A 24,244-nucleotide genomic window follows, 5' to 3' on the forward strand; every position below is an offset into this window, starting at 1 on the left:
CCACTCCTTAACGACCCTTCCATTCACCCCCTCCCCTATCCTGCTATCCCCCACAGAAGACTTTTTTTCCCAGAGACAGGGAGTCATACCCGTGCCCGCTGGCAGTTGGCTCCTTGCTCCCCGTCCAAGCTCTGTGGAAAATCCTGAGAGCAGGGATTCACTTGATCTAGAACAATGCTGATATGAGTGGCTTCTCTTGCTTCTACCCCTCAACCTCCAGAATTTTGCAGTTGTGTCTCAAATCACCTCCTAGAGGCCTCTGGGAAAGCTACACCATGTGGTTAAACACGGTCCAGCCCTGGGAGCCAAAGATTTAAGTGATGGAGAACTCTGCAGGTGTCCTCGACAACAGCCTGCTGAGGATCCAGCAAAGGCCCGTCTCACCTTGGGCCTTGCTGCGTCTCCTTGAAAAGATGAATTCCAGCCCTCTCCCACCTCCTGCAAGGGATAAATAACACTGAATAAAGCAGCCATAGCCCCAGCCTTCACACACAAAGTGTCTAACGTGAGAAACCAGCCCTGGGCATGGGGGAGGTGGGAAGCTGCCACAAGAGAAACTGATACGCAGTTTGACAATGGAGAGTCCAGGTGCAGGGGGAAAAAAACGATTTATTCTTGGAACACAATAACAGCTATGCAACTAGGAACATTTTATTCACTCCCATCCCACTCATGTTTTGTGTCACAAAGACATACCAAGACTTTGGAAAAAATTCCAAAGGGGATTACATTGAAATGTGCTGTTTCTTCACATGTTTTTGTGCTTGCCTTAATCACATTGAACCAAATAAAATAGCTTTACAGCTTACTAAAACTCAAACTTGTCCTCAAAGGAAGCAGTTTAAACAGTCCTCACTGTATATCAGCAAACACAACAATTCCAAGTCAGGACATAGACCAAAGAGAGAAAAGCAGCTCTACCAGAAAGCTTGTCTTGTCAAAAAGAAAACAAAAACCACCGTGAGGGAAATCCAATTTGTCTAGAAAGACTGGGTCTTCTTCAGAACCGTGGTCTCAAAATACTAGGTACAATTTTGTGTGTTTCCTCGTTGGAAAAAAAGAGGCGAGGAAGAGAGCTGACTGAAACCACACTAAGAATCTGGTTTAAAAAGATGAAAGGGTTCTCAGGAAACACATCATCTCTGTATCTCTAAAGGCAGCATTGACCACACTGAAGGGCACAGAAGCAGATTCTCCAGCGGACACCCTGGGAGTGCTTGCCAGTCTGCAGTCTTGCCGAGGTCTGGGAGGTGGAATTCCACTGGGAGGTGCCTCACGGTCTTCTCAGGAACAAAGCAGCCAAGATCTGTGAATCCGACTGGTACCCCGGAGTGAATGGGTGGATGCCACCCAGAGCTGCCAGGGCCCCAGAGGACACAAGGCCTGCATCCTGGCAGCACTGCCTCATCTCTGTCTATTGCAAATAGGTAAGCCCTCCCCTCCCCTCCCCAAACTCAAAGCAGTAGTTAGCTAGGAGAAACAGCAATGGCTGAGGTGGCAAGAAACCTCATAGACTGAGAGGCTCATCTGAGCGCTCCTCGGATCCCCCTGGAGGTTTCTGAGCAAAAGTCCTAAATCACTGGGATTGGGCTCAGCTGTGAGGTGTGGCTCAGAAGGCTTGGGCAATAGAGGGCCTGGGCTGGAAACTACCATGATGGACGGCTGGCTGAAAAACAAGGACACTTAGCCCTGAGTCAAGTAGGGTGTGTGTGGGTGTGAGGGCCCGGTACCAGGTGACCCGCCACAACTCCACAAACCAGCACAGCCACACAATATCACAGTGACAAGCAGGGCCCATACATGGAAGCTAGAACTCTGGGTTCCCCTCAGAGGTTAAAAACATCTCACATGAAAACCTCCAGATGCCAACATCTCCACTGGCCAACTGATGACAGATTTCAAACTTGATCTGCTGCAATGAAATCCAAGGCCTTTTACCAGTTTCCCCCCTTTTGCCCATTAACCACATTAAGTTCACATGGCTGTGTGTGTGTGCTAAGTTGCTTCATGTCCCACTCTATGCGACCCTATGGGCCAGCCAGACTCCTCTGTCCATGGAAGCCAAGAATATATATAGCTACCAAGCACACTGGTAGCTAACAGAATTTCCTACTTAGCCTGTTTAAGTGGAGTATGCTCTGCAATTTCCTATTTCCCTCTATTTCAGGTGTCACTCACTAAATTGATCTTGTGACCAACTTAGGGCTCCCAGTTGTAGCTAGACAAAAACAGCCAAGGAGTGCTCTGGACAAAACCCTGGGGCTGCAGTGGGCCTCCTAGTCTTCAGGCAGGAGAAATCACTCCTGCCACTTAAGGTCAACCTTATTCTGCAGGACATGGACTTGCAGCAGCAGCCCCTGTGTCGTCAGTGAAGGTCATCAAGCGCCACCATGGGCACCACAAAAGGTGATGAAGCTGGCTTCCTCCAGGGAACTGACCATCTTTAAAGCAAAAGGGGCTGGCTCCACAGGGTGGGCAGGGCCAGCAGGCTGATCTCCACCACCAGCCCAGTTAGGGTACAAGACAAGACTGTGTCATCACACGCGGTGGCTTCCACTAGCTCCTCAGCGCTTCCCCACGGGCGCACTGGACCTTTGGAATCTCTGGATGAGGAGCATGAGCCTGGCCACGTCGGAGAGCTCGGGGAACAGGGTCATGATGCTGTCCACCTCGTGGGGCGGAAAGATACTGCAGAGCGCGGTGCGCGCCCGGGAGCGCGCGTCCACCTCGCCAGCTACAGCCTGGGGCGCGGGCCTCAAGGGCCCCCCGAAGGCACCGTCGTCCCAGTCCGACTCGGCCCAGGCCGAGCGGCCCGGGAGCTGGCCAGCGCCTGGAGGAAGGACCCACGGGTCGCCGGGCTGCTGGCGCGGAGAGCGCCGGTCGCTCTGTGGGGCGCGGGGGCCATACTCACCCCGCAGGCCAGGCGGGCTCAGGAGGCCGGGTGGGGCTGGCAGGGACGACAAGGACCCGGGCGCCACCCAATCGGGACCGGGCTGCCCGGGTGCGAGGCCGCAGCCAGGGCCCCGATGGGGCGCCCGGAGGAGCCCGGGGTCGTCACTCAGGAAGAGCCGCGAGAAGCTGCTTTCGAGAGTCGCCAAGCCCGCCGACCGCCGCGAGGTGGGCAGGCTGCGCGTGCCGAGCTCCCGGGGGCCGGGCCGGGCGGCGGGGGCGTCCCGGGAGCCGCTCTGCTCCGCCAGGCTGGCCGCGCGCGCGCTCCCCCGCCGCTCCTCCTCGCCGCCCGCGCCCCGCCAGGCCCGAGTCTGCGCGCGGAGCTCGTCGGCCACCGCCAGCTGCGCCTGGTGCGGCCTCTCCGGGTGGTAGAACTTGCACTTGATGCCATAGGTGCATTTCTTGCCTGGAAGGGACAGAGTGGGGGTGGGGGAGGACCATGGTGAGACCTCGGGTGAGGACGCCCGTGGGGTCCCGGCAGCGGCCGCCCCGCGCCGCCTTCCTTGTTGGCGATTCCTGGGGGGAAGGCCCCCAGGCCTGCTGCAGCCTTACAAGGTTTGGGGCCAGAGGAGGTGGCGTGCGAGAAGTGCCCTGGGGCGCCGACAGGATGGATGCGGGCGCAGCACCCTGCTCCTCGTGGTACTGGGCGCTGCACACAGTACCCAGCGTTACCAGCTCAAGGCAAGGTCTTGTCTGCGGACTCCATAACCAGGAACTGAGACCGAATCTCTGGGTCCAGTGACCTTCAGCCTCTACTTCCCCAGGGATCCTGTGGATCCTGCCAACCTCGGAGGTGAAGAGTAGGTGCATATGGATGGGCCTCCACTGCTGACTTGATTTCCTCCCTACCCCCGCCCTGCATGTCCCCCTTCCCCCCACCCTCCGTGTCCACCACCCCCCCAGTCCACATCCCTTGCCCTCTTCCTTATAGACTGTTTTAACAGAGGTGGTCAAATAATTTATCATCCAAATCAGGGCCCTTCTGAGAGTGGAAGGGAAGACAGGCCACCAGAATGTGTCTGTGAGCACCTTTCAGTATCACTTAAGACGTCCTAAACTTTTATAGGCACAAAGAAACCAGACCTGGGTACATTAAATAACTTGCTAAAGCAAGCTAGTGAAAGAACTGGCTAGAAGGCTGGTGTCCCTGGAGGGCTCTGGGATAGAATCCTTGATTCTTAGTGGATAACACCATCCAAATTCTCCTACCAACCAAAGTAGGAGGGTAGGGGAGACTGTGGGGCAGGATGGGGGCACAAGGTGCCAGAGGAAGGGACTGAGAAAGGAGAGCTTGGGGGTGCACACAGACAGCAATCCTGGTTCCTGGACGTGGCTTTGCTCTGTGGGTGACCCCTGCATCCAGCCCTCACAAGCCTTATGCAACAGGCGTCTGGGATGGCAGTTCGTCATTACAATGACAATGATTACAGCTTTCTAACTGCCATCCAGAGGGGTTCAGTTACCTCCCCAGGGTCACACAGCTGACTAAGGGCAGAACCCAGGCTAACGGCCCGTGCTGCTGACCATCAAACATCTCATCAGGATGAAACTCTGGTTCTCTATTAGGCATTTGCCTAATTTTACAAATCTTAACAGGCTTATTTTTAGCAATACAATACATATCAGATACAATAACAACCTTCTCATCTGTTAGACACATTTGCCAAGACGAATTATGGATGAATCATGCGATGTATACATGCAAAGAGAGCCTCCGTATTATTCATCTGCTTATTAATACACATAGGACGCGGCCTATATTACCTTACATCTTTCTAGAAACATGAAATATCGGAACCCAGGCTAGAACCCATGCTGTTGACCAGCCAGCCAGCACTTCTGACCTGAACAGGGCCCACAGATGTGGGGCGCTACCCACCGTAGGGGCAGTGCTGCCAGGACGGCTCTGGGGGCTTTGGCTTCCTGCTCAGGAAGTTGCTCAAGGTGGGTCCCCGACGGCCCAGGGGGTCATCAGGAGGCATGAACCTAGAACACAAGCATGGGGGTGGGTGACTGCAAGCCACAGAGAAACTCACGGCTGGCACCTGGTGGAGGGGGAGGAGAGCAGCACCAGGCCTGGCTTTGGCCTGGCCTCTCGGTTTGGGGCTCTTTCTCCCACCCAGGAGTTGCAGCGTGTTAGAGACGTGCAGCCTTTGTCCACACTGACCGGCACAGAGCTCAGCGTGGACAGCTCCCAGGACAGCGGCCCCAGGCCTCATCCAGGTGTTTCTCCTGCTGAGTCAGCAGCGTCAGACTCACTCAGCAGCTCCTTGAAAAAGGCGGGCTCTGGGCCTCACAAGAGAGCTGCTTAAACAGAACCTCGGGCTGTGCAGGAATCTGCATTGTAACAGTTTCGCAGGTGGATTTTAGCCACTAACGATGAAGCAGAAGCGCACCAGGCCTCCCCGGGACTTAGCCTGAAAGCGGTTCCATGCTGTCTTCGAGTGTCCTCAACGGGTGGCTAGAGACCTCCGTGGGGCCACAAATGGCCTCTTGTTCTGTGAACTCCGTTTCTCCCGTGTCACCCCACAGGTCTGGGCCTCTCAGGTGCGGGATAAAAAATTTACAGAGTCTGAAAGGCCAGTCAGCAGGTCAGAAAGGCAGAGGATACAGGTGCGGCCTGCGCACAGGTGCAGCCTGGGCTCCACCCCACCCCCAAAAAACCTGGGGTCTGCGGGGGGGGAATGTTACTATGTCACTCTCTGACACCACCCTGCCCTCTGCCAGCCCCTTCCCTTCCCGATCATTAAGGAAGAAGGGAACACAGCCACAGAGCCCAGAGCTCAAGGGGGAAAACATTTCTCAGAAGGAAAACTCCCTCATTTAGCACAATCCTTTTTTTTTTCTATGTGAATACTTTCATTCCCAGGAGACACTCGAAGGTCATACAAAGGTTCCACTAGAGAGGGTGTGGATTCTAATCGGGGGCCTGTTTTTACAGACTGGCTTCCCCCTAAGAGTGGAGGGTCATGCTGGGGTCCCACCCTGCAGACCACGTCCACCAGGCTGACCCTGAGCTGGGCGATCCCCGGCCGAGGACAACCTCTGTGGCTGAGATCCCAGCTACACAGCTGGCTTCTCAGAGTTGGGCCCTGACCAAGAATCCAGGGAGCCACCCAGTGCAGTTATTAAAAGTTCCCCGAGGCTTGACCTCCTGCTCTTTCCCGGGCCTCACAGCCGGGAGCTGGGCCAAGACAGCCCTGTGAACATGCCCTGGGCGCGGGGAGGGCGTCCTTGCTCTCGGGCAGGCGGCAGGCTCTGCACTCTGGCAGCTGGGGACCTCCGGGCAGGCCCTGAGCGGAGGCCAGTGCATCAAGAGGACTTGGCCTGGACCCCGAGCTGTCGCCAGGCCAGAGGCGGCCATGATCCATCAGACCTCAGTGAGGATTTTCTGGATCCCATGATGACCAGCCATGCCAGATTTCCTCCAGGGCGGAGCCAGAGAGAGGGAGCTGCCAGCCTTGTGAATGTGGACATGACCATGGGGGTTACTGCAGGGTAGCTGCTGTGACCATCTGCCCTGGGGCTTAGGAGCTAACCTCTGCCTCCTTGACTGTGAGCCTGGGGGTAGTGGGGTCACCAGCACGCCCCTAGAGGCACATGTCCCGGCCTGACCTAAGAGTAACCACAGCCTCTACAGGGCACAGTCCTCTCTGATCCTCCAGATCACCTAAGAGGTAAGAGTGACTAATCTGTGCGTGCGTGCTGAGTCACTTCAGTCATGTCCGGCTCTTTGCAACCATGTGGACTGCAGCCCGCCAGCCTCCTCTGTCCATGGGATTCTCCAGGCAAGAATACTGGAGTGGGTAGCCACTTCCTCCTCCAGGGGATCTTACTGACCCAGGGATAGAACCCGCGTCTCTTATGCTTCCTGCATTGGCAGGTGGGTTATTTACCACTAGCACCACCTGGGAAGCTCCTTGACTAAACCAAAGTGTGGTAAGTTCAAGGTGAAGAACACTCAGCCCAGTGAGGCTGAGAGTTCGCACACCTCACGCAGCTGGTAAATGGCAGAGCCTCAGCTTGAAACCTCATCTGCTGCTTCCAGCTCTTTCCACCACACACGCAGCCCCCCAGGCTCTGGGGTCAAGATTTGGTCTGCCTCGTGCAGCAGCCATGTGGCCTCTCTGTTCCCGTCTTCCCTTCCTTAGGGCTGCAGCCAGTGACAGTCACTCACTATCTACAACTATTCCTAGCCATTGGGTGCCCACATGTGCCAGGCTGGCTGGGGCCCATTGCAGATAAAACACATACATGCCCTGCCCTCACAGAGCTGAGCAGCTTGTCCTCGACCACATTCTTAACAGTCAAGGAGAGAGCCAGCAATGAGGACAGAGCTGTTATCCCTGGAACAGAAATTGAGATGGGAGCCAGGTCTCCGCGGCCGTGCCCTCCCCAACCTTGTCCCACCCTGTGACCACGCCCACCCAGCCAGGCTCCTCCCCTTGCCCCTCAACAGGCGGGCCGTGGACCAGCCATCACTTCTCCCACCTTAGCTCTGCCAGGAGGCCCTTGTCCTGCACCTGCTATCTGGTCTGTACCTTGTGACCCTGACCACACCCTCCCCATCCCACCCACCACCCTGTCTCTGGTTGGTTCGAGGTGGACCTGACCCAGGGCGGGCAGATGAAATCAATCAGATTCCCTGGAAAATGTCCACCAAGCCCTATTAAGACAGTCAGTTCCAAGATCTTAAACAGCCCCAAAGAAAAGAGGATGTTGCCCGTGCCTGGACACCTGTCAGGCAACTGGGTGCTGGGTCAGCCGGATGTGGGCATGGGAACAGAAAGGTCACAGGCAGTAGAGACAAAACAGCCCCAAGGGGAAAACTGGTCGCGAAAGAGAGGAGAACCGAGAGGCCGACAGAGATGGTGGAGGGCGGGGGAGGTGTCTTAGAGCCCGTGACTGAGCCCCGCGGGCCCGAGCTAGTTGGAGCGGTTTCTGCCGGTCACCGCCCCCGTCCCACGCACCCTGGGACCCCATGGGCACCACGTACCGATCGTTGACGAAGGAGAACATGAGCAGCCTCTGCTCGATGAACCACTTCCACTCGGGGTTCTCGCTCTGCAGGTCGCGGTAGTTGTCATTGGAGACGATGACGCCGTCCAGGTCGTAGGCCACCTTCACGATGTAACGGTCGTCATAGCACACCACGCGCTTGCCGCTCACTTTGCGGGACGGTGTGTACACCAGCACCGCCTGCCTCTCCAGCTCCTCCAGCACGTGCTGCTCTGCAGACAGCAGGGGGCACCGCGTGGAGCATCTTCTCCGGGTAGGGGGACTCCCCACCCCCAGAACCAGCCTCAGACCTGGGGCAGGTCCAGCAACTCCAGGCTCCTCTCCGATGGCCCCCTCCTCCCCGCTTCTTCCCCCTCCCCCCACCTCCATCTAAGTCAAGCAGGAGACTCAAGTTCGATCCCTGGGGTGGGAAGACGCCCTGCAGAAGAAAGTGGCAATCCACTCCAGTATTCTTGCCTGGGAAATCCCAGGGACAGAGGAGCCTGGCGGGCTACAGTCCATGATTGCAAAGAGTCAGACACGACTGAGTGACTAACACTTGACACTGGGGTGCTTTGCCCCTCTCTAAACATCAAGTTTTACATTTATAAAATAAGGAAAATGACTCCTGCACCTGCCTCACAGCGTCTATGGGGAGGCTGAACCAGTCCATGTGGGGCTGGCGAGCCCCCACGAAACCTGGGAGGATGGATTATGTCTCAGGCGGTGCAGGCATTACAAGGTCTCTTAACAGAAGCTAAAATCTGCATACCTGGAAGGTCTACTCTGTGATCTTAGCTTCGAAGTTGGAGGCAAAAGAAATTCCTTCCACATGAAACAGTTACTCCCAATGTGGGAAAATATGAGCATGTTCTTCACAAATTGTTTCTCCCCTCAAGCCTAAGTCCTTTGCTATATGACATGGTTCCCAGACTTTTAAAAAGTGCATAATGCATATAATAGCACAAAAATAACTTTTAAAAAAATCACATGTGTGCATGGTGATCATTTTGTAATGTATAAAAATATAAATCACTATGCCGTATACCTGAAACTAATGTAATTGTGCTCAGTCATATTTGACTCTGCGGCCCTATGGACTGTAGCCCGCCAGGCTCCTCTGTCCTTGGGATTTTCTAGGCAAAAATACTGGAGTGGGTTGCCATGCCCTCCTCCAGGGGATCTTCCTGACTCTGGGACTGAACCCATGTCTTCTGCAGTGTCTGTGGATTCTTTACCATTAGCACTACCTAGGAACCCCACTAATATAATACTGTAAGTCAATTATACTTCAATTTAAATTTATAATTAATTTGTTAAATGCCATGTGTGCAGCACTCCCTTTGAGAACAGAGCACAGTTCGTGCTTTGAAGTCCCCATTGTGGCTCGAAGTTTACCTCTCCCTTCACTCCCTTTAAGATAACCCAGTTTTTAGAACTTTGTATTTATAATTCCCTTGCTCTTACTTTTTAGGATGCATACATATGTACCCTGCAAAAGGATTATTTCCAACATGATTATGAACCTCCAGACTTTACACAAATGGAGTCCTCATGCATATATCCTATGTAATTTGTTTCTTCATTGAACATTGTGTGGGGGAGGTCTGGCCATGTCAAGGTTGTCAGTTTTGCACAGAAGTCTCCCTGTACAGGAGACAAGGATTTCTCCAGGGTCTGTCTTAAGAAATGATATTGCTGAGTTGTAGGGAAAGCTGCCTTACAAGAACAATGCTGAATCATTTTCCAAAGTAGTTATATCAAGTTACTACTCAACACAACATCTGAGATGAACTTGCCGGCACTTGACATTTGCAGGCTTTTAAATTTTTCCCGATCTATATATAGATTGGGGATACATAGATAGGGTATAAAGTAGCCTCTTGTGGTTTTATTTTGCATTTCTCTTGTTACTAATACAACTGAACATCTCTTCATATGTTTACTAGCCATTTGTGTTTCCCATCAGAGGGTTATTCATGCCTCAGCACATATTTCTATCTCTCCTTTCAGTCTTACTAGCCTGGAGAAGTTCCCTGTAGATTCTGGACCGTAATCCTTCATCAGGGATAAGTGATGTGTGGCCTCTCCCAGTCTGAGGCTTGTTTTTTCATTCTCTTGTTTTTGTGGTATCTACTAATGAACAGAATTTTCTATTTTAATGTAGGCAAATTTATGACTCTTTCCCATCTCCAGACACTTCTTGTGGCTTGTTTAAAAATTCTTCCCTACCCCAGAGTGAATTCCCTACTCTTTACCCATTCCGTGTTGCATAATATATATTGCACAATACTGCACAACTGTTGAAAGCCACCATCCTCCACATTCAGACCATAAAGAGTAATCTGGGATGAGTGGTCCATGATGAACACAAGTGTTCATTCCCCGGCTTCTCATAATCTCATTGAAAAAGCAGTGAAAAAGTACAGAAGGGGGAAGAGATTCATAATCACATTAAAAATCACATTAAAAAAAAACACCAGCAAAACCACATTTTGATAAATTTTAGGAAGACAGAAAGCAGGTAGGATTATACTGATCCTATAATACAGAGGGAGCCATAACCCCCAAATGCATAAAGAGGCTGAAGCAGAGGTGGAGCCTGTTCTCTGCAAAGCCCCGCTTTCCAGCAGGAGTGGAGAGTGGGAAGAAGTCAGATGATTAACTGAAGGGTTACTATGGGGCAGCCCCATCCACCCTTTCCTGTCCCCGTATCTATAAGGGAAGTGAAAATGTAACTACAAAGGAGGAGGCCTTTGACCTCCTACAGTAAAATATCACCCTTGTGGCAATGCTACTTCCAGTTCCAACAGCTGCCTCTTGCCTGTTGCATGCAGGGTGGGATGAAGCAAACTCTGCTGGTCAACATAATCAAAGGTCAGCCTTGACTTTGGGGGAAAGATCCAAATACCAGGAGAGAAAGTCTACGGAAATTGCACAAGTGTATATTTAACCAGTCTAGTTCTTTATTCACAAGTAAACACTAACAAGCAAAGGATCACCAAACTTTTGGGAAGAAGATTTAACAGCACAGAGAGAAAAAGACAAGGGAACAAAGAGAATCAGAGAAAAGAAATATGATTCATGGACCTTCAGAGAACTTTTTCAAAGCCTATATTAGTATAGGAATATTCAAGAAGATACTATAAAACAAGAATAGCATTTTATTTAAAATAGAATCAGAAAGAGAATAAGAAGCAATTGGTAAACACTGACAGAACTGAAAACAAAACCAAAACCTTCAGTTAAAAGACTGGAAGAAAAACTCAGTGAAACCTCCCAGGACCACTTGAGGTCAGTCATACCATCGCTAACATGGCTGAAACAACACCAATAATATCTCGGGTTGGGACCTCTTCTTATAAGAAAGCCAGACCAAAAAAAAAAAAAAAACCTGTTTATTTAAATGACTTATTCTGTTCTTCGTAGCTTAAAATATTCCTAGCTGATGTAAGAATTAAAGAATTCCCTGGATGCCGATTTCCTCTTTTTTTTTGTTAATGAAGAGATTGGACTAGATAGTCAGTGGACCAAATGGATGTCTCTTTCATTTCCTATACTCTATTAGGGGTGGGAAGCAGACCAACTTTTTCTGAAGAGTGTTAAAAGTTATAAAATAGTTATTTTCGAAACTTAATCTTTCACACTAAAAGAGTAAATACGCCCAATCACCTGTTCAACTATTAGGCACCTACGACATGCCAGATGTTACACTAGGTGCTAGGGCTCTGTTCGTGCTTTCATGGAGCTTAGAGTTCAGCGAGAAGACAGACACCATCAAACAAACGGTAAGCAGACAGCCGATGGCAGCTGTGGGGAGTGCTGCGGAGGAAAGGTGGGCAGTGCGTCTTGAGAGCGCAGCCGCTCGAGCATACCTGTAATCGGGGCGTCAGACCTCGGTGGCTCTTTCCTCCAGGAGGGGACAAACACTTTGATGTAGGTGTGTCCTCTGTCCCTGAACCAGTCCACGGCCAGCTGGATTCCCCGGCAAGAGAAGATTTCTTTATTCCCATGGCTACAATGAGAAAACAAAGGGATCTGTAGAGAAACAGGCAGGGTTTCTCAAGAGTGGTTTTTCCTGGGAATAGCCTGGAAGCTAGTCTCATCATCAAAGGGAATCAGGCGAATCTGCATTTTGAAAATAGGTCATTCTTTACACAAAATATATCCCTTAATCGGAACCAATTAGCTTGTGATAACATGTAGGGGGTCTCAGGCTCCTTGCGGAGTACATTCATTCCAAGGATGAAAAGACAAGTTCCTCTTATTAACTGAAGCTTATAAGGATCAAGAGAGGGTTGTCAATGTAATGGTGGGCTTCCCAAGTCCAAGTAACAAGGTCAACATGTCCCACAAATTCCACTGAAATCATCCACGCAGGCAGGAAGGAAAGAGTGGTGTAAGAGGTTGCTCAAAATCAGTCAGGGACTTGTTACTGAAGGTCTGTCTTGCTCCTAAGAGGAATAAGAAGCTGTAGGATTTTAAGACAGGGGGTGTGTGGTGGCTTGGAGGTAAAGATGCCGCCTGCCAATGCAGGAGACAAGGGTTTGATCCCTGGGTTGGGAAGATCACCAGGAGAAGGAAATGGCAACCCACTCCGGTCTTCTTGCCTGGAGAAATTCCATGGACAGAGAGCCTGGTGGGCTATAGTTTATGGGGTCACAAAGAGTTGGACATGATTTAGTGACTGAGCAACTGAGCAGGCATGTTTATGTGATGTGAGCTGATCTGATGTATGTTTCAGAGCTCCACCTGGCACCACAGAGGACAGTAAATTGGGAGGAGCAAGAATGGAGGGTGGACAGCAGTTAAGAAGGAAATGGCAGCCCACTCCAGTGTTCTTGCCTGGAGAATCCCAGGGACGGGGAAGCCTGGTGGGCTGCCATCTAGGGTCGCACAGAGTCGGACACGACTGAAGCGACTTAGCAGCAGCAGCAGCAGCAGCAGCAGCAGCAGTTAAGAAGCTGCCGTAGTGACTGTCAGAGCAGAACCTGATGGTGATCTGGCCCCAGCTGGTGGTGATGCATGCATGCATTTCTAAATCATAGGTTCCTGTTGCTGCCCATCAAAATCCCAGCACCTAGCACAATGGTGTCTGATCATTGATAAGGGTTCAAAAAGAACATGTCGAAGGAATGAATGACTGAGAAGCAGGTCTTGTGAGCAGCTGGAGGAGAAGCAGTCCAGGTGCAGGGAAGGGCTGGCTGGAAGGACTCTGATGTAGGTTTGCATGTCCAGGGACCAAAAAGAGGACAGCGTGGCTGGAACATGTAGAGTGAGTGAAGAGGAGGTGGGGAGGTGGGAGGGGGCCCGGCTGAGTGCTCAGAGAGCCAAGGTCCCCACAACTCTCGCACCCTCTCCACATCCAAGCAAGGCCAACATATCAAATCCTGACATCTGTGCTTTCTCTGGTGCGTGGCTCCTTCTGCTGTTTTCTCAGAGACGGTTAGGAGGGGTCCGGGTTTGTCAAGAGAAAAAGGGAGTCTGGAAACGCTCATCAATAGTGTTGGAAGCTGGGCTTTGTGGAGATTCAAGAGGACTCTACACCCCAGGGATGTATCAGAAACCAGGCCTTGACCCCTAGGTCCATAGGGTCTTCCAGTTTAGGGCAATAGCCTTTGGCCACTGAGGCTAGACTGTGAGGCTTCTGCAAACAGTAAGCAGAAAAATATCAATGGGGCCGTCCGTTGGAAAAAGGAAGAGGAAGTGGAAAGCTAGTCCCTTCCGCCCCAGCAGAAACTGAAAAAAGAAAGGAGATGGAGGAAGAATGTGGAGGCCATTTACAGGGTCCTTATCCTGCACCTCCCAGGCATGCCCCACCCACTGAGCCATGAGGGGCTGAAGAGGCTGGAAACACTGGGACAGGTGTGAACAAGAGGCTGAAGGCTTGTCTCTCAGCACAGCCTGGGCAAGTCGCAAGCCTCTCAGAGAAATCCTGGTTTCAGCAGATGCAGCATCCCCCAGGACTGCAGCGCCGTCGTGAAGAAAAGTGGCATCTAGGTGAGCCCGAGGCAACACCCCTGGATTCCCTGCTTCCCCTGGAGGATTGTGTGTGGCCTGGGAGTGAACGAACAGGGGGTGTCCCAAGTGGTGCTAGCAGTAAAGAACCCACCTGCCAATGCAGAAGACATAAGGGTCACTGGTTTGATCCCCAGATCGGGAAGATTCCCCTGGAGGAGGGCATGGCAACCCACTCCAATATTCTTGCCTGGAGATTCCCATGGACAGAAGAACCTGGTGGGCTACAGTCCATGGGGTCGCAAAGAGTCGGACACGACTGAAGTGAATTAGCACAGCACTGCACAAGGGGATAGTCCTAAAGCCAGCATGGCTCCCCCAAAGGCCAAAGAGGACCAATGTCCCTCTGTTGACCATTCCGGAAGCCCGGCCAGCCCAGTTGCTCTGCAGCAGAGTCCAGTGAGGGTCCCAGACCCCTCTCCCAGGCAGCACCAGGTCTCAGAAGCTTCCAGATGCCATTTGGGAGAGGAGTGGGAGAAGGGAGAGGAAACACGAAGCTGGAGTCATCCAGAAGACAGAAGAGGCTGAGCCACCACACGTGAGCAAGTGTGAAGCTTGCTCCTTCCTGGTTCCTAAAAGGTAGTGAAGAGGTTTCACGTGTCACAGAAAATAAAGCCTATGTTCTATGCAGTTGCAGCAGTGATGTGAACATTTTATGATACGCACCCTCCTACCTTGCCCCCCAGGACAGGTATCTCTTGGCTACAGCAGTCTGTGCACGTGTGCTCGGTCGCTTCAGTCATGTCTGACTCTTTGCAACCCCACGGACTGTAGCCCGTCCAGTATTCTCCAGGCAAGAATACTGGAGGGAGTTGCCATGCCCTCCTCCAGGGGATCTTCCCAACCCAGGGATCGAACCCATGTCTCCTGCATCTTCTTCACTGCAGGCAAGTTCTTTACCACTGAGCCACTGGGAAGCCCTGCAGCAATGTCTACCCTCAGTCAGTTCTCAGAAAAACAAATCATTGCGACAATTCTTTAAAATTTGTTTCTATGGGATGCCGTGTGGGATGTGGGAACTTAGTTCCCCACCCAAGGATAGAACCTGTGCATTTGGGAGCGTGGAGCCTTAACCACCCGACTGTCAGAGAAGTCCCTACAGTTTTTTCCTTGGTTGCTCTCTTTTCTGTGACTACGTCTATATATCTGTTCAACTGTTCTAACACCAGCTTTCCATCCCTGATGCTTTTGATGGGTGTGTGATTTGGGGAAGGGATGGGGGTAAACAGAACCCAGTGCCTGTGAGGGGACAAAGATGAGAGGTGTGACCAGTTCCAGTGATTCTGGAAGGACCTCAGCCTGCAGTGGCTCCGGCTGGAGGCAGGTGGAGGGGAGGGGGTTGGAGGTTCAGGAGTTCAGGAAGAGAAGAGCTAAGGAATGGTGCCACAACAGCTTCATGCAGCAAAAACTGGCTCCCCAGCTTCTCGGACACAAGACTCCAACCAAGAATCTCCAAAGAACAGGTTAAGTACCACCTAGGCCAGCTAGGCCAAGGCAAAAATGGAGGCGGTGCATGTCTGTCCATCAGTTCAGCCAGGACCTTCCCTGTCTCCCTTAGAAGTGCCCTCTCTTCCAGTTGGAATTCTGGGCTCGGGGAGTTCAGGGACTGGTCCTCTCTGGAATGGAGGATTTTCATTCAGGATTAATTAATTCATTCATTCATTCATTCCCATTCTTGCATGGACCCGACCCCACCTTCAAGAGCCTTCTGGTCTCTTGAAATGTGAAGATTATCTATTGTTCAGTCCTTACCATGTTTCTTTTTTTCCTCTAAACCAACCTCAAAACCCCACCATGGCTGCCCTAGTTCTGGCCACAGAACACCCTGGGCAATGGCAGGATTGATGCTACAAGCAGAAGAGACCTGCTCGCCATGTGGGAGCTGACAGAGCTCTGGTCATAAAGCTCAGCAGTCACCCTGGGAGCCCAGGCCGTGCATTCAGAGGGAGGAATGTAAGCCAGAGGCACCCTTCCCTGTGCGTCTCCTCCACTCACTCAGCATCCAGGTGTGAGCAAGCATCTCCATAAATGGGGCGCTGTGCTTGGCGGCCTGGGGAGCAGCGAATGAACAAACCTGCCCCCAGCCTCTCAGAGCTCATTTCTAACAGAGTCTGCATACCTGGCCACTTTGCGCACGCACCTGATTGAACCACTGCAAGGAGCTTTTAAGGACGTGATGGTGGCCACATTTTGCCCTTGAGGAAACTAAAGCAAAGCCGTATGCCCGGCTCACTGATCTTGCAGTTGACTTCACAGCCTGATCTGCTGGGCTGCAAACTCCTCCCCTACCCCATCTCCATTTTTTTCCCCTTTATTCCTGGCCCTCTCTAGTCTCCACCCGTGGGATCCAGACAGCAGCTCCTTCAGCAAAAAAATTACCAGCTGGTAAAATGCTCAAGCTGAGGGAGGGACCCTAGCGCTTATTAACAGTCAGCGAGAACCAGTTCATCAGGCATCAAGCTGAGCAGTGGGCCCTGGGAAAAGGCTAGAGGAGGGGTAAGTTTTGAATAAAGGGAGGTGGTGAGGGAAGTGGGTTGGTGCCCAAAGCAAATTCTGCCTACATAACAAATGTGCCAGGGGCACCCGCCCATTAGCGTGTAGCCATCTACAGTAACTGACAATCCAACTGAACACTTCTGTATCATTAACTATTGCCCAAAAAAATCTCTGCAGAAATTAGCAGCTCACGAGATAGTCCTGTGAAGAACGAGGCGGTGGTTTTGGGGTGGGACGAAAGGAAAAGTTAAGCACTGATTCCTTTGCGGTGTGAGATGTAAAGGCCCAACACTGATTGAATCATGTTTCTTATTTGGGGTTAAACTGCAAACACTCTGAAGCTGGAGTTTATACCCATTTCATCAAGAAATCTCTCCCCAGCTCAGGTCCGGGGGGGTGACTTCTGAGAGAGGGTGCTCCCTTATCTCATAATAGGAGAAATGGGTGCAGACTTAGGAACCCAAGGTCAGCGTGGTCAGAGTCCACTCAGAGGCTGAAAACCAGGTTGAACACCCTGCCCAGGAGTTCGCCCCCATCAGTAGCCCTCGATGAAAACCTCCATTGCTGATCTGAGCTCTGTCATCACTGAAGATTCATTTCTCCACCATATGCCAGAGCCTGTTAAGGTTTTTAAGAGTTTAAAAAGGTAAACAACAATAAGTTTAACAAAAAATCCTGTACAATCCAAGGCAAGGGCACATTCAGATGAAACCCTTGTCAAGGCCAGTAAGAGGATGGGAAATTACCAGGTTGTTTTTCCCCAAGCTGACGGCCCTCAGATGGCTCCTTTCTAAATTTTCCTACAGAGTGTTCACCGCTTGTACTTGTGAGCGCATGTGTGGGTATTTGTGAGTTTGCCAGGCAAGAAAAATGCTGACAGGAGTTGGCAGTGAGAATTAATGCTCTTCCTGAACACCATGATGCAGCTGGTCACAGGCTTTCAATGGTCACATTTTTTTAAAAGGCATCTTTTTAAAACCTGCTGGACCGTTTTCTTAAGGCCAAGCGTACAGCGACTCCAGTGCTCAGCTCACATCTCCCTGTGTCCTGCACGTACACACAGGTGCACACACCCACGTACACACCCCTGAAGGTGTAGAGATTGTGCCTGGAAACCAGTCTCTGTGCTTCTGGTCAGGCAGAGCCACCATGCGATGCACCCGTGACCTTCTGCGGGCTCCCAACAGGCTAGGAGCCCTAGGAGGGGCATGCTGGCCTCTGGGGAAGGAGTGAGCTACAGCATCTCCTGCCTGGATTACGCCTGTCTGGGCCTTATCACGCCTAGGGAGAGCTCGGTGGAGCACGGGCAGGCTCTGGTCCCAGGGTAGTCCCCCCTAAGCCCAAAGATAGCACAGAATTTGCAGCCCAAATATACCCGGTTCTGGAGGAAATGGAAAGAGCACTGAATCCAGAGCCTGACACTTACTTCTCTGTGACCTTGAGCAAGTTACTTACTCTCTCTGAACTTCTGCAGAAGAAGAGAACTTCCTTTATAAGAAAAAGCCTTTATTTCTTTCATGCATGCATAAAATAATCACCTGAATCCTAGAATGTCAGAAATGAAAAGCTACTTGAGACTATTATTACTCAGCACAGCCACTTAATTGTAATAAACAGGGCTCAGAAATGTCAGATGACTCACGAGGATGTCACACAGTGGGTAAGATGAGAAACTGGAGCTATACCAGCCGTTATGTACCATACTACTCACCACATGTGGCTATTTACCCTTCAAGTGACTTCAAAAGAAATTAAATTGGAAGTTCAGCTGCCACACCAGCCACACTTCCAGCGTTAGGTCACCCTGTGTAGCAAGCGGCCACCACAATGCACAGTGCAGGTACAGAACACCCCATTTTAACAGGGACTTTATTGGGCAGTCCTAGGCCAGAGGTGGTGCTAGAGGGAAACAATCTGCCTGCTAATATAGGAGATGCTCTGCCTGCTAATATAGGAGATGCAAGTTTGATCTGTGAGTCATGAAAGTCCCCCGGAGTAGGAAGTGGCAATGCATTTCCATATTCTTGCCCAGAAAATTCCATGGACAGAGGAACTAGGGGGGCTACAGTCCACGGGGTTGCAAAGAGTCGGACACAACTCAGCACACACATACACACACAGGCTAGAGGCCAGAACTCAGGTCTTTGTTCTGCTGCCTGCTTCTGACCTCCCTGGTTTCCCAAATGAAATACAAGGGATTTGGCAAAACTGTGCTTAGTTGCTCAGTTGTGTCCAACTTTTGCAACTCCATGGACTGTAGCCTGCCAGGCACCTCTCTCCATGAGATTCTCCTGGCAAGAATCCTGGAGTGGCTTGTCATACCCTCCTCCAGGGGATCTTCCCAACCCAGAGACTGAACCCAGGTCTCCCACTTTTCAGGCAGATTCTTTACCATCTGAGCCACCAGGGAACCCAAGCTAGGCAAAACTGGGGGCAAGCATAAGGTCTGGCTTCCCAGGTTGGCATCTTATGCCTGCACTGCTGCAGCTTGTTGATAGAATTCTCACTGAAGTTGACCTGCCACTTAGGAAATGATAAATGAAATGAATGTTCCTGCTTATAAGAGCCAAATAGACTCCTTTTGTTGTTACAGTGGGGAGATGGAAGACTCTTGGAATTGGGTGGTATGGTCCTGTTGAAATGACTTGAACAGAACTGTGTGCTCAGAACAAATACATTCCCACTTCTTTTAAAAAGCGTTTGGTCAGTGACCCTCGCTGCCACTCTTCAGAGAGCAGCCACCCCAGGCTGGGTTCAGCCACGACAGATAGCCTTGGGTTGTACATTCTGAAGACCTGGGGTGAGGGGCCCATGGAAACTTCCACAGTGGTGGCAAGGTCAGAGCACAAGGGTGAAGCCAGGGTCTGATGCAGTCACTGCTGACCTTGGCCAAGCCCATCCAGGTCATTTCTGTGCTTCTTCTTCTCTCAATCTAGACGTCCAGAGGCAAGGACAGATGACCCCCCTCTCACATTCTCTGAGCTAATGGAGAGGCTTAGCACCTCCTGTAAAGCGTGACACTACCTATAACTGCTCATTCTACGTCAGTGGTTCTTATGTTTTGGGGATCACAGACCTTCTAAGTGCCTATTGGAAGCTTCAGATCTTCTCCCCAGGAAACCACAGATATGTATACTGATTCCACATTGTGTACATCATTTCAGGCCATTGCTGCTTTGGAAGATAGAAGGGGCTGAGCGCCAAAGAATGCAGGTGGCCTCCAGAAACCGAAACAGGCAAGAAAACACAACATCCCCTAGAGCTCCCAGAAGGAAACACAGCTCTTCCATCACCTTGATTTCAGCCCAGGAAGGCTCAGGCCGGACTTCTGTCCTCCAGAACTACAGGACGATACACCAGTGTTGTTTTAAGCCACTACACTTGTGTGGTAATTTATTATAGCAGCAATAGAAACTAATACAGATTTTGATCTTTAAGGAAACACAACTTCCAAAATAAAATGAGAGGGGGGAAAAAAAACTGACTGAAAAGTGAGGCTGGGGCTTCCCTGATGGCTCAGTGGTAAAGAATCTGCTTGCCAATGCAGAAATCATGAGTTTGACCCTGGTCCAGGAAGATGCCACATGCCATGAAGCAGCTAAGCCTGTACGCCACGACTGTTGAGCCTGTGCTCCAGAGCCTGGAAATCGAACTACTGAGCCCACGAGCCCTAGAGCCCTTGCTCCCCAACACGACAAGCCACCACAGCGAGTCCTTACACTGCAACTAAAAGTAAAACCCTCTGGCTGCAACTAGAGAAAAGTCTGCGCAGCAACAAAGACCTCGTAGAGTCAAAAATAAATAAATTAGAAATTTTTTGAAAAGTGAAGTAAAACTTTAAAAATAAAGTAGCCCTGAGCTAATGTTTAAAGAAAAGAAAAAATGAGGCTATTCGTGAGCAAAGACAGACTTCAGAGGACAGACCCCAGACAGCAAGTTGGCAACAGGCAACCTAGAGGATGCTACTGCCAACAGAAGACGCGCCTCCCGCCTGCTCAGGACAGAAAGGAACATGCATCCCAACCTGTCTTTTAAGTTCTTCCCCCTCCTTCCAGGACCAGACAGCACATGAAGCAGAAGCAGAGAATGGAAACACCTGCAATACTACAAGACCTCAGCGAAGGAGAATTTTCAGGCTGAGTTTTGAGGTCAAGAGATAACAACTAGACTCCATGCTGGATTTCAACCATCTAGCCCCTCTAACGGAGAAGGCAATGGCACCCCACGCCAGTACTCTTGCCTGGAAAATCCCATGGACGGAGGAGCCTGGTAGGCTTCAGTCCATGGGGTCACTAAGAGTTGGACACAACTGAGCGACTTCACTTTCACTTTTCACTCTCATGCATTGGAGGAGGAAACGGCAACCCACTCCAGTGTTCTTGCCTGGAGAATCCCAGGGACGGTGGGGCCTGGTGGGCTGCCATCTTTGGGGTTGCACAGAGTCGGACACAACTGAAGCGACTTAGCAGCAGCCCCTCTAAAGGTGCGTCCCACACTGGGATCTATCCTTCACAACTGAGAACCACACAGTCTGAGGTCAAGGGGTCCTGTTGAGCTCTGGTTGGAGGACCAGGAGGCGTTATTGCAGGAGAAGGAACAGGGCTGGCGCTGAATGTCTGACCCACTCTCTCCCAGATGTGCCTTTGGACCAATGAAGTCCCACGCATGGGTGGGAGCTGTGAACATTTTTTCCTAACTAATGAGATGCAGGGGGCAGGGGAAGGGATGTTTGTGTATATGTGCATACGTTTACAGACACACAATGAGAACACATACACAGACATGTGTTCTGGGCATTTGAGGTGGTTTTAAGACAGCATGAATGTGAAAGAATGAATGTTCTGACACACTCTTCAGAATAAGCCTGAGAGATGGTTTCTATCTGTTACCCACACAGACTGAGCATGAATAGACTTGACCAATTACAGTTGTAGGAGGTAGGGATGGGGTAAGACTAAACCCCCATGTTCCCAGAATTTACCTGGAACACGTCAAGGTCACATGCAAATAGAGGACATGGCTTAAATTTTAACTCCAAGCAGCAACAGAGACTTTCATCAAAAGAAAATGCTCCACCACCACCCTGTTGTAACCATTCCTAAAAAATGTCTGGCCCCCAAAGAGAGAATGCTTTCCTGTAGCGCCTGAACTAGTGTTTTCACCCTATAGCCACTCTGCTTTCTGGGCTGGAATCAGAGAGTTCATATAATCTTAGGGCTGAAAAGGTCTTTGACTTAAACAGTATCATCTCACTTTATCAAGGGGTTCTTGAGGCAAGAATACTGGAGTGGTTTGCCATTCCCTTCTCCAGCGGACCACATTTTGTCAGAACTCTCCACCGTGACCCATCTGTCTTGGATGGCCCTGCGTGGCATGGCTCATAGCTTCACTGAGTTACACAAGGCTGTGATCCATGTGATCGTTCTGCTTGACTTTCTGTGATTGTGGTTTTCATTCTGGAGGCTATGGGATTGTAGTTCTTGCTTTAAAATGAGGTGGTTGGATGGCATCACCGACTCAATGGACATGAGTTTAAGCAGATCCCAGGAGACAGTGAAAGACAGCCTGGTGTGCTGCCGTGCATGGGTCACAAAGACTCAGACACAACTGAGCCACTGAACAACAACCATCTTACTTCAAATGTAAGTGGGTATCTTTCTACCAATGTCCAGAGGAAGAGATGCCTCATCCAGACCAGACAGAGGCCAGGCCACCTCTTAGAGCCCAGCAGACTTTCGTTCTAGGACCCTCAGAAACTACTGAATTCTTAAAACTCCCTTTAATTCCCTCAGGAATCTTGAATTAGCAGGATTTCAGAGGCTCACCTACCTGGTGCCTACACAGAGCATGTGTGAGAATGCTTTACAGACCTGAGGACCAGCTCCTAGGCCACAAGGAGAAGGCAGGGCTCTACTGCCTGTTGATATAATCAAGCCTAGGTGGCTAAAACTTGAATGAATACTTGAACAATCTTGCCCTACACACCAAGCGGGGAACTTCCCCCAAGGCCGGGCCATCTTGAGTTAACCCTTCCAAACTTCTGTCCTGCAGCGCCCAATCCAGAGTGAGCCCAAATTCCCAGGGAAAACCACTCAGCTCCTCAGCCAAAGAATCCCCTGTTGACATATTCAGCAGCGGTGACACCGGTTATTTCCATGCCCAACGTGGCTCAGCTTTTGGAAAGGGACATGCATCTATGTGTGGCTCTGAATGACCGACTCCCTATGGCTCTGCCCTCGGTTGGGCTATAGCTTAGCCAAACAGTAAAGTAATGTGCTTGTTTGGGCAAAGCCTTCTCCATGCCCAGTGGTGGGTATGGGTGAGGCTGTGGAACCCCTTTCTCAGCAGAACTTAACCTCTTCAGGAAAGATGAGGCCCGGCGTGGAGCTCTCATCACTGCAACACACAAAGATGCCAACGCATCAGTATAACTACTGCCTCTGCAGCTTGGGGACCACAAACACTGCCCCCCAACCCTAGCTCGGGAGCTCCACCACCTCCACCACGGCTCCCCACCCCCAGCAGAGGGCTTTCGAGGTGGTTCAAGTCCATTTTCCATCTCATTCTCATAATCTTAAGGGAAGCAAAAGAGCTGTCTCTTGACCTGTGTCACAGAAGGGGAAACTTGAGATAGCCAGCTTTCCCAGAGTCATGTGGCCACTTAGGGACAGACTCCAGGCCAGAAGCCACCTTCTCCCAGCCCTAGGTTCCTTGCCATTTATCCCTGCTGGGATAAGAGGGGGAAGAGAGCCCCCTCTGCCTTAACGTGAGAATAGCTGCCCTCTGTTGAACACTTACTCTGTGTCAGCACTGCCCTAAGCATGTCGGGCAGCTCCAGTTCTTAGGACTAAACTTCTAGGGAAGTTGTAGACCCACCTTACAGATGGAGAAAGTGAGGCTCAGAGCAGTTAAGTGGCTAAGCAGCTACTGAGGGTTGAACCGGGGGTTCCCAGCCCCATCCACTGGCTCCAAAGCTCCTTGGACCAAACCACCAACAAGAACGGGTGAAGGACGCTACCTCATAGCCACGTTGCTGCCGTCAATCACTATGGGTCTCAAGGAGCTGGCAGGGCCTCCGCTGTCTTCTCCAGGGTCCGCTCCTAGCCCGCCCTGGGCAGAGTCCGGGGTCCCGCAGGAGCCCCTGGGCACGAGCAGGGGTGCGGCGCTGCCCTCAGGCGCGGCGGGCCGGCTGCCCGTCTGGATCAGCTCCTGCAGCACGTCATTGACCAGGGCGTCCTCACCCAGCTTGCCCAGCACCCTGGCCACGTCCTCCCGGCTGTAGCCCAGCTTCTGGAAGAACTCCATCTTGCTCGAGCGCTGCATGCTGCGCCAGCCGGGACCCCCGCAAGGGTTCTGCCGCCGGCTTCCTCCTGGCAGCGCCCCGCCGGCATGAGCTAGAGAGAAGAGGCAGCCATCAGGTGTTGCTGGGCCGCGGGAGCCCGATTATGTGTGCTCCCCCCACCCCCCCCCCACCCCCCGCCTTGTCTGTCAGGAAGTCACATCGGGGCCTTGTGCCCTGGGGAGTTTCAGTTGCTGGTGTGGCTGGTGAGCCGCAGATGCAATCTCGCTGCCTTTCCTAGCGGGCGCTCCCAGGCCTTCACCGCACTCCCAGCCCTCATGACGGTCACCCACCTGAGCAGGCCACCCAGATCTCAGGACACTCGTGCACAGGCCACAGAAGTGCTTCTGAGGCTCTGCTATGGCTGGACTGTGTCTCCGCCAAGTGCATATGTTGAAGCCCTATATCCCCACCCCACCCCTCAGCATGTTTCTATTCAGAGAT

At 51.5% G+C, this 24,244-nt stretch overlaps 1 protein-coding gene across 2 annotated transcripts in view; it reads right to left on the reverse strand.

The window, feature by feature from the left end:
- Nucleotides 1–626: 626 nt before the first annotated feature.
- Nucleotides 627–24,244, reverse strand: part of ZC3H12D (zinc finger CCCH-type containing 12D) — a 33,545-nt gene continuing 9,927 nt past the window's right edge. For both annotated transcript variants that reach the window (XM_061428259.1, XM_061428260.1), the window contains exons 2-6: nucleotides 23,480–23,855; nucleotides 11,823–11,962; nucleotides 7,946–8,180; nucleotides 4,829–4,935; nucleotides 627–3,355 (exon numbers count right to left, since the gene is read on the reverse strand). In XM_061428259.1, the coding sequence (XP_061284243.1) occupies nucleotides 2,565–3,355; nucleotides 4,829–4,935; nucleotides 7,946–8,180; nucleotides 11,823–11,962; nucleotides 23,480–23,784 (1,578 nt within the window). In that variant the 5' untranslated portion in view covers nucleotides 23,785–23,855 and the 3' untranslated portion in view covers nucleotides 627–2,564. The remainder of the gene's footprint in view (nucleotides 3,356–4,828; nucleotides 4,936–7,945; nucleotides 8,181–11,822; nucleotides 11,963–23,479; nucleotides 23,856–24,244) is intronic.

This window comes from Bos javanicus, chromosome 9 (assembly GCF_032452875.1).
Source record: "Bos javanicus breed banteng chromosome 9, ARS-OSU_banteng_1.0, whole genome shotgun sequence".
In the NCBI taxonomy this organism is placed as follows: Eukaryota; Metazoa; Chordata; class Mammalia; order Artiodactyla; family Bovidae; genus Bos; species Bos javanicus.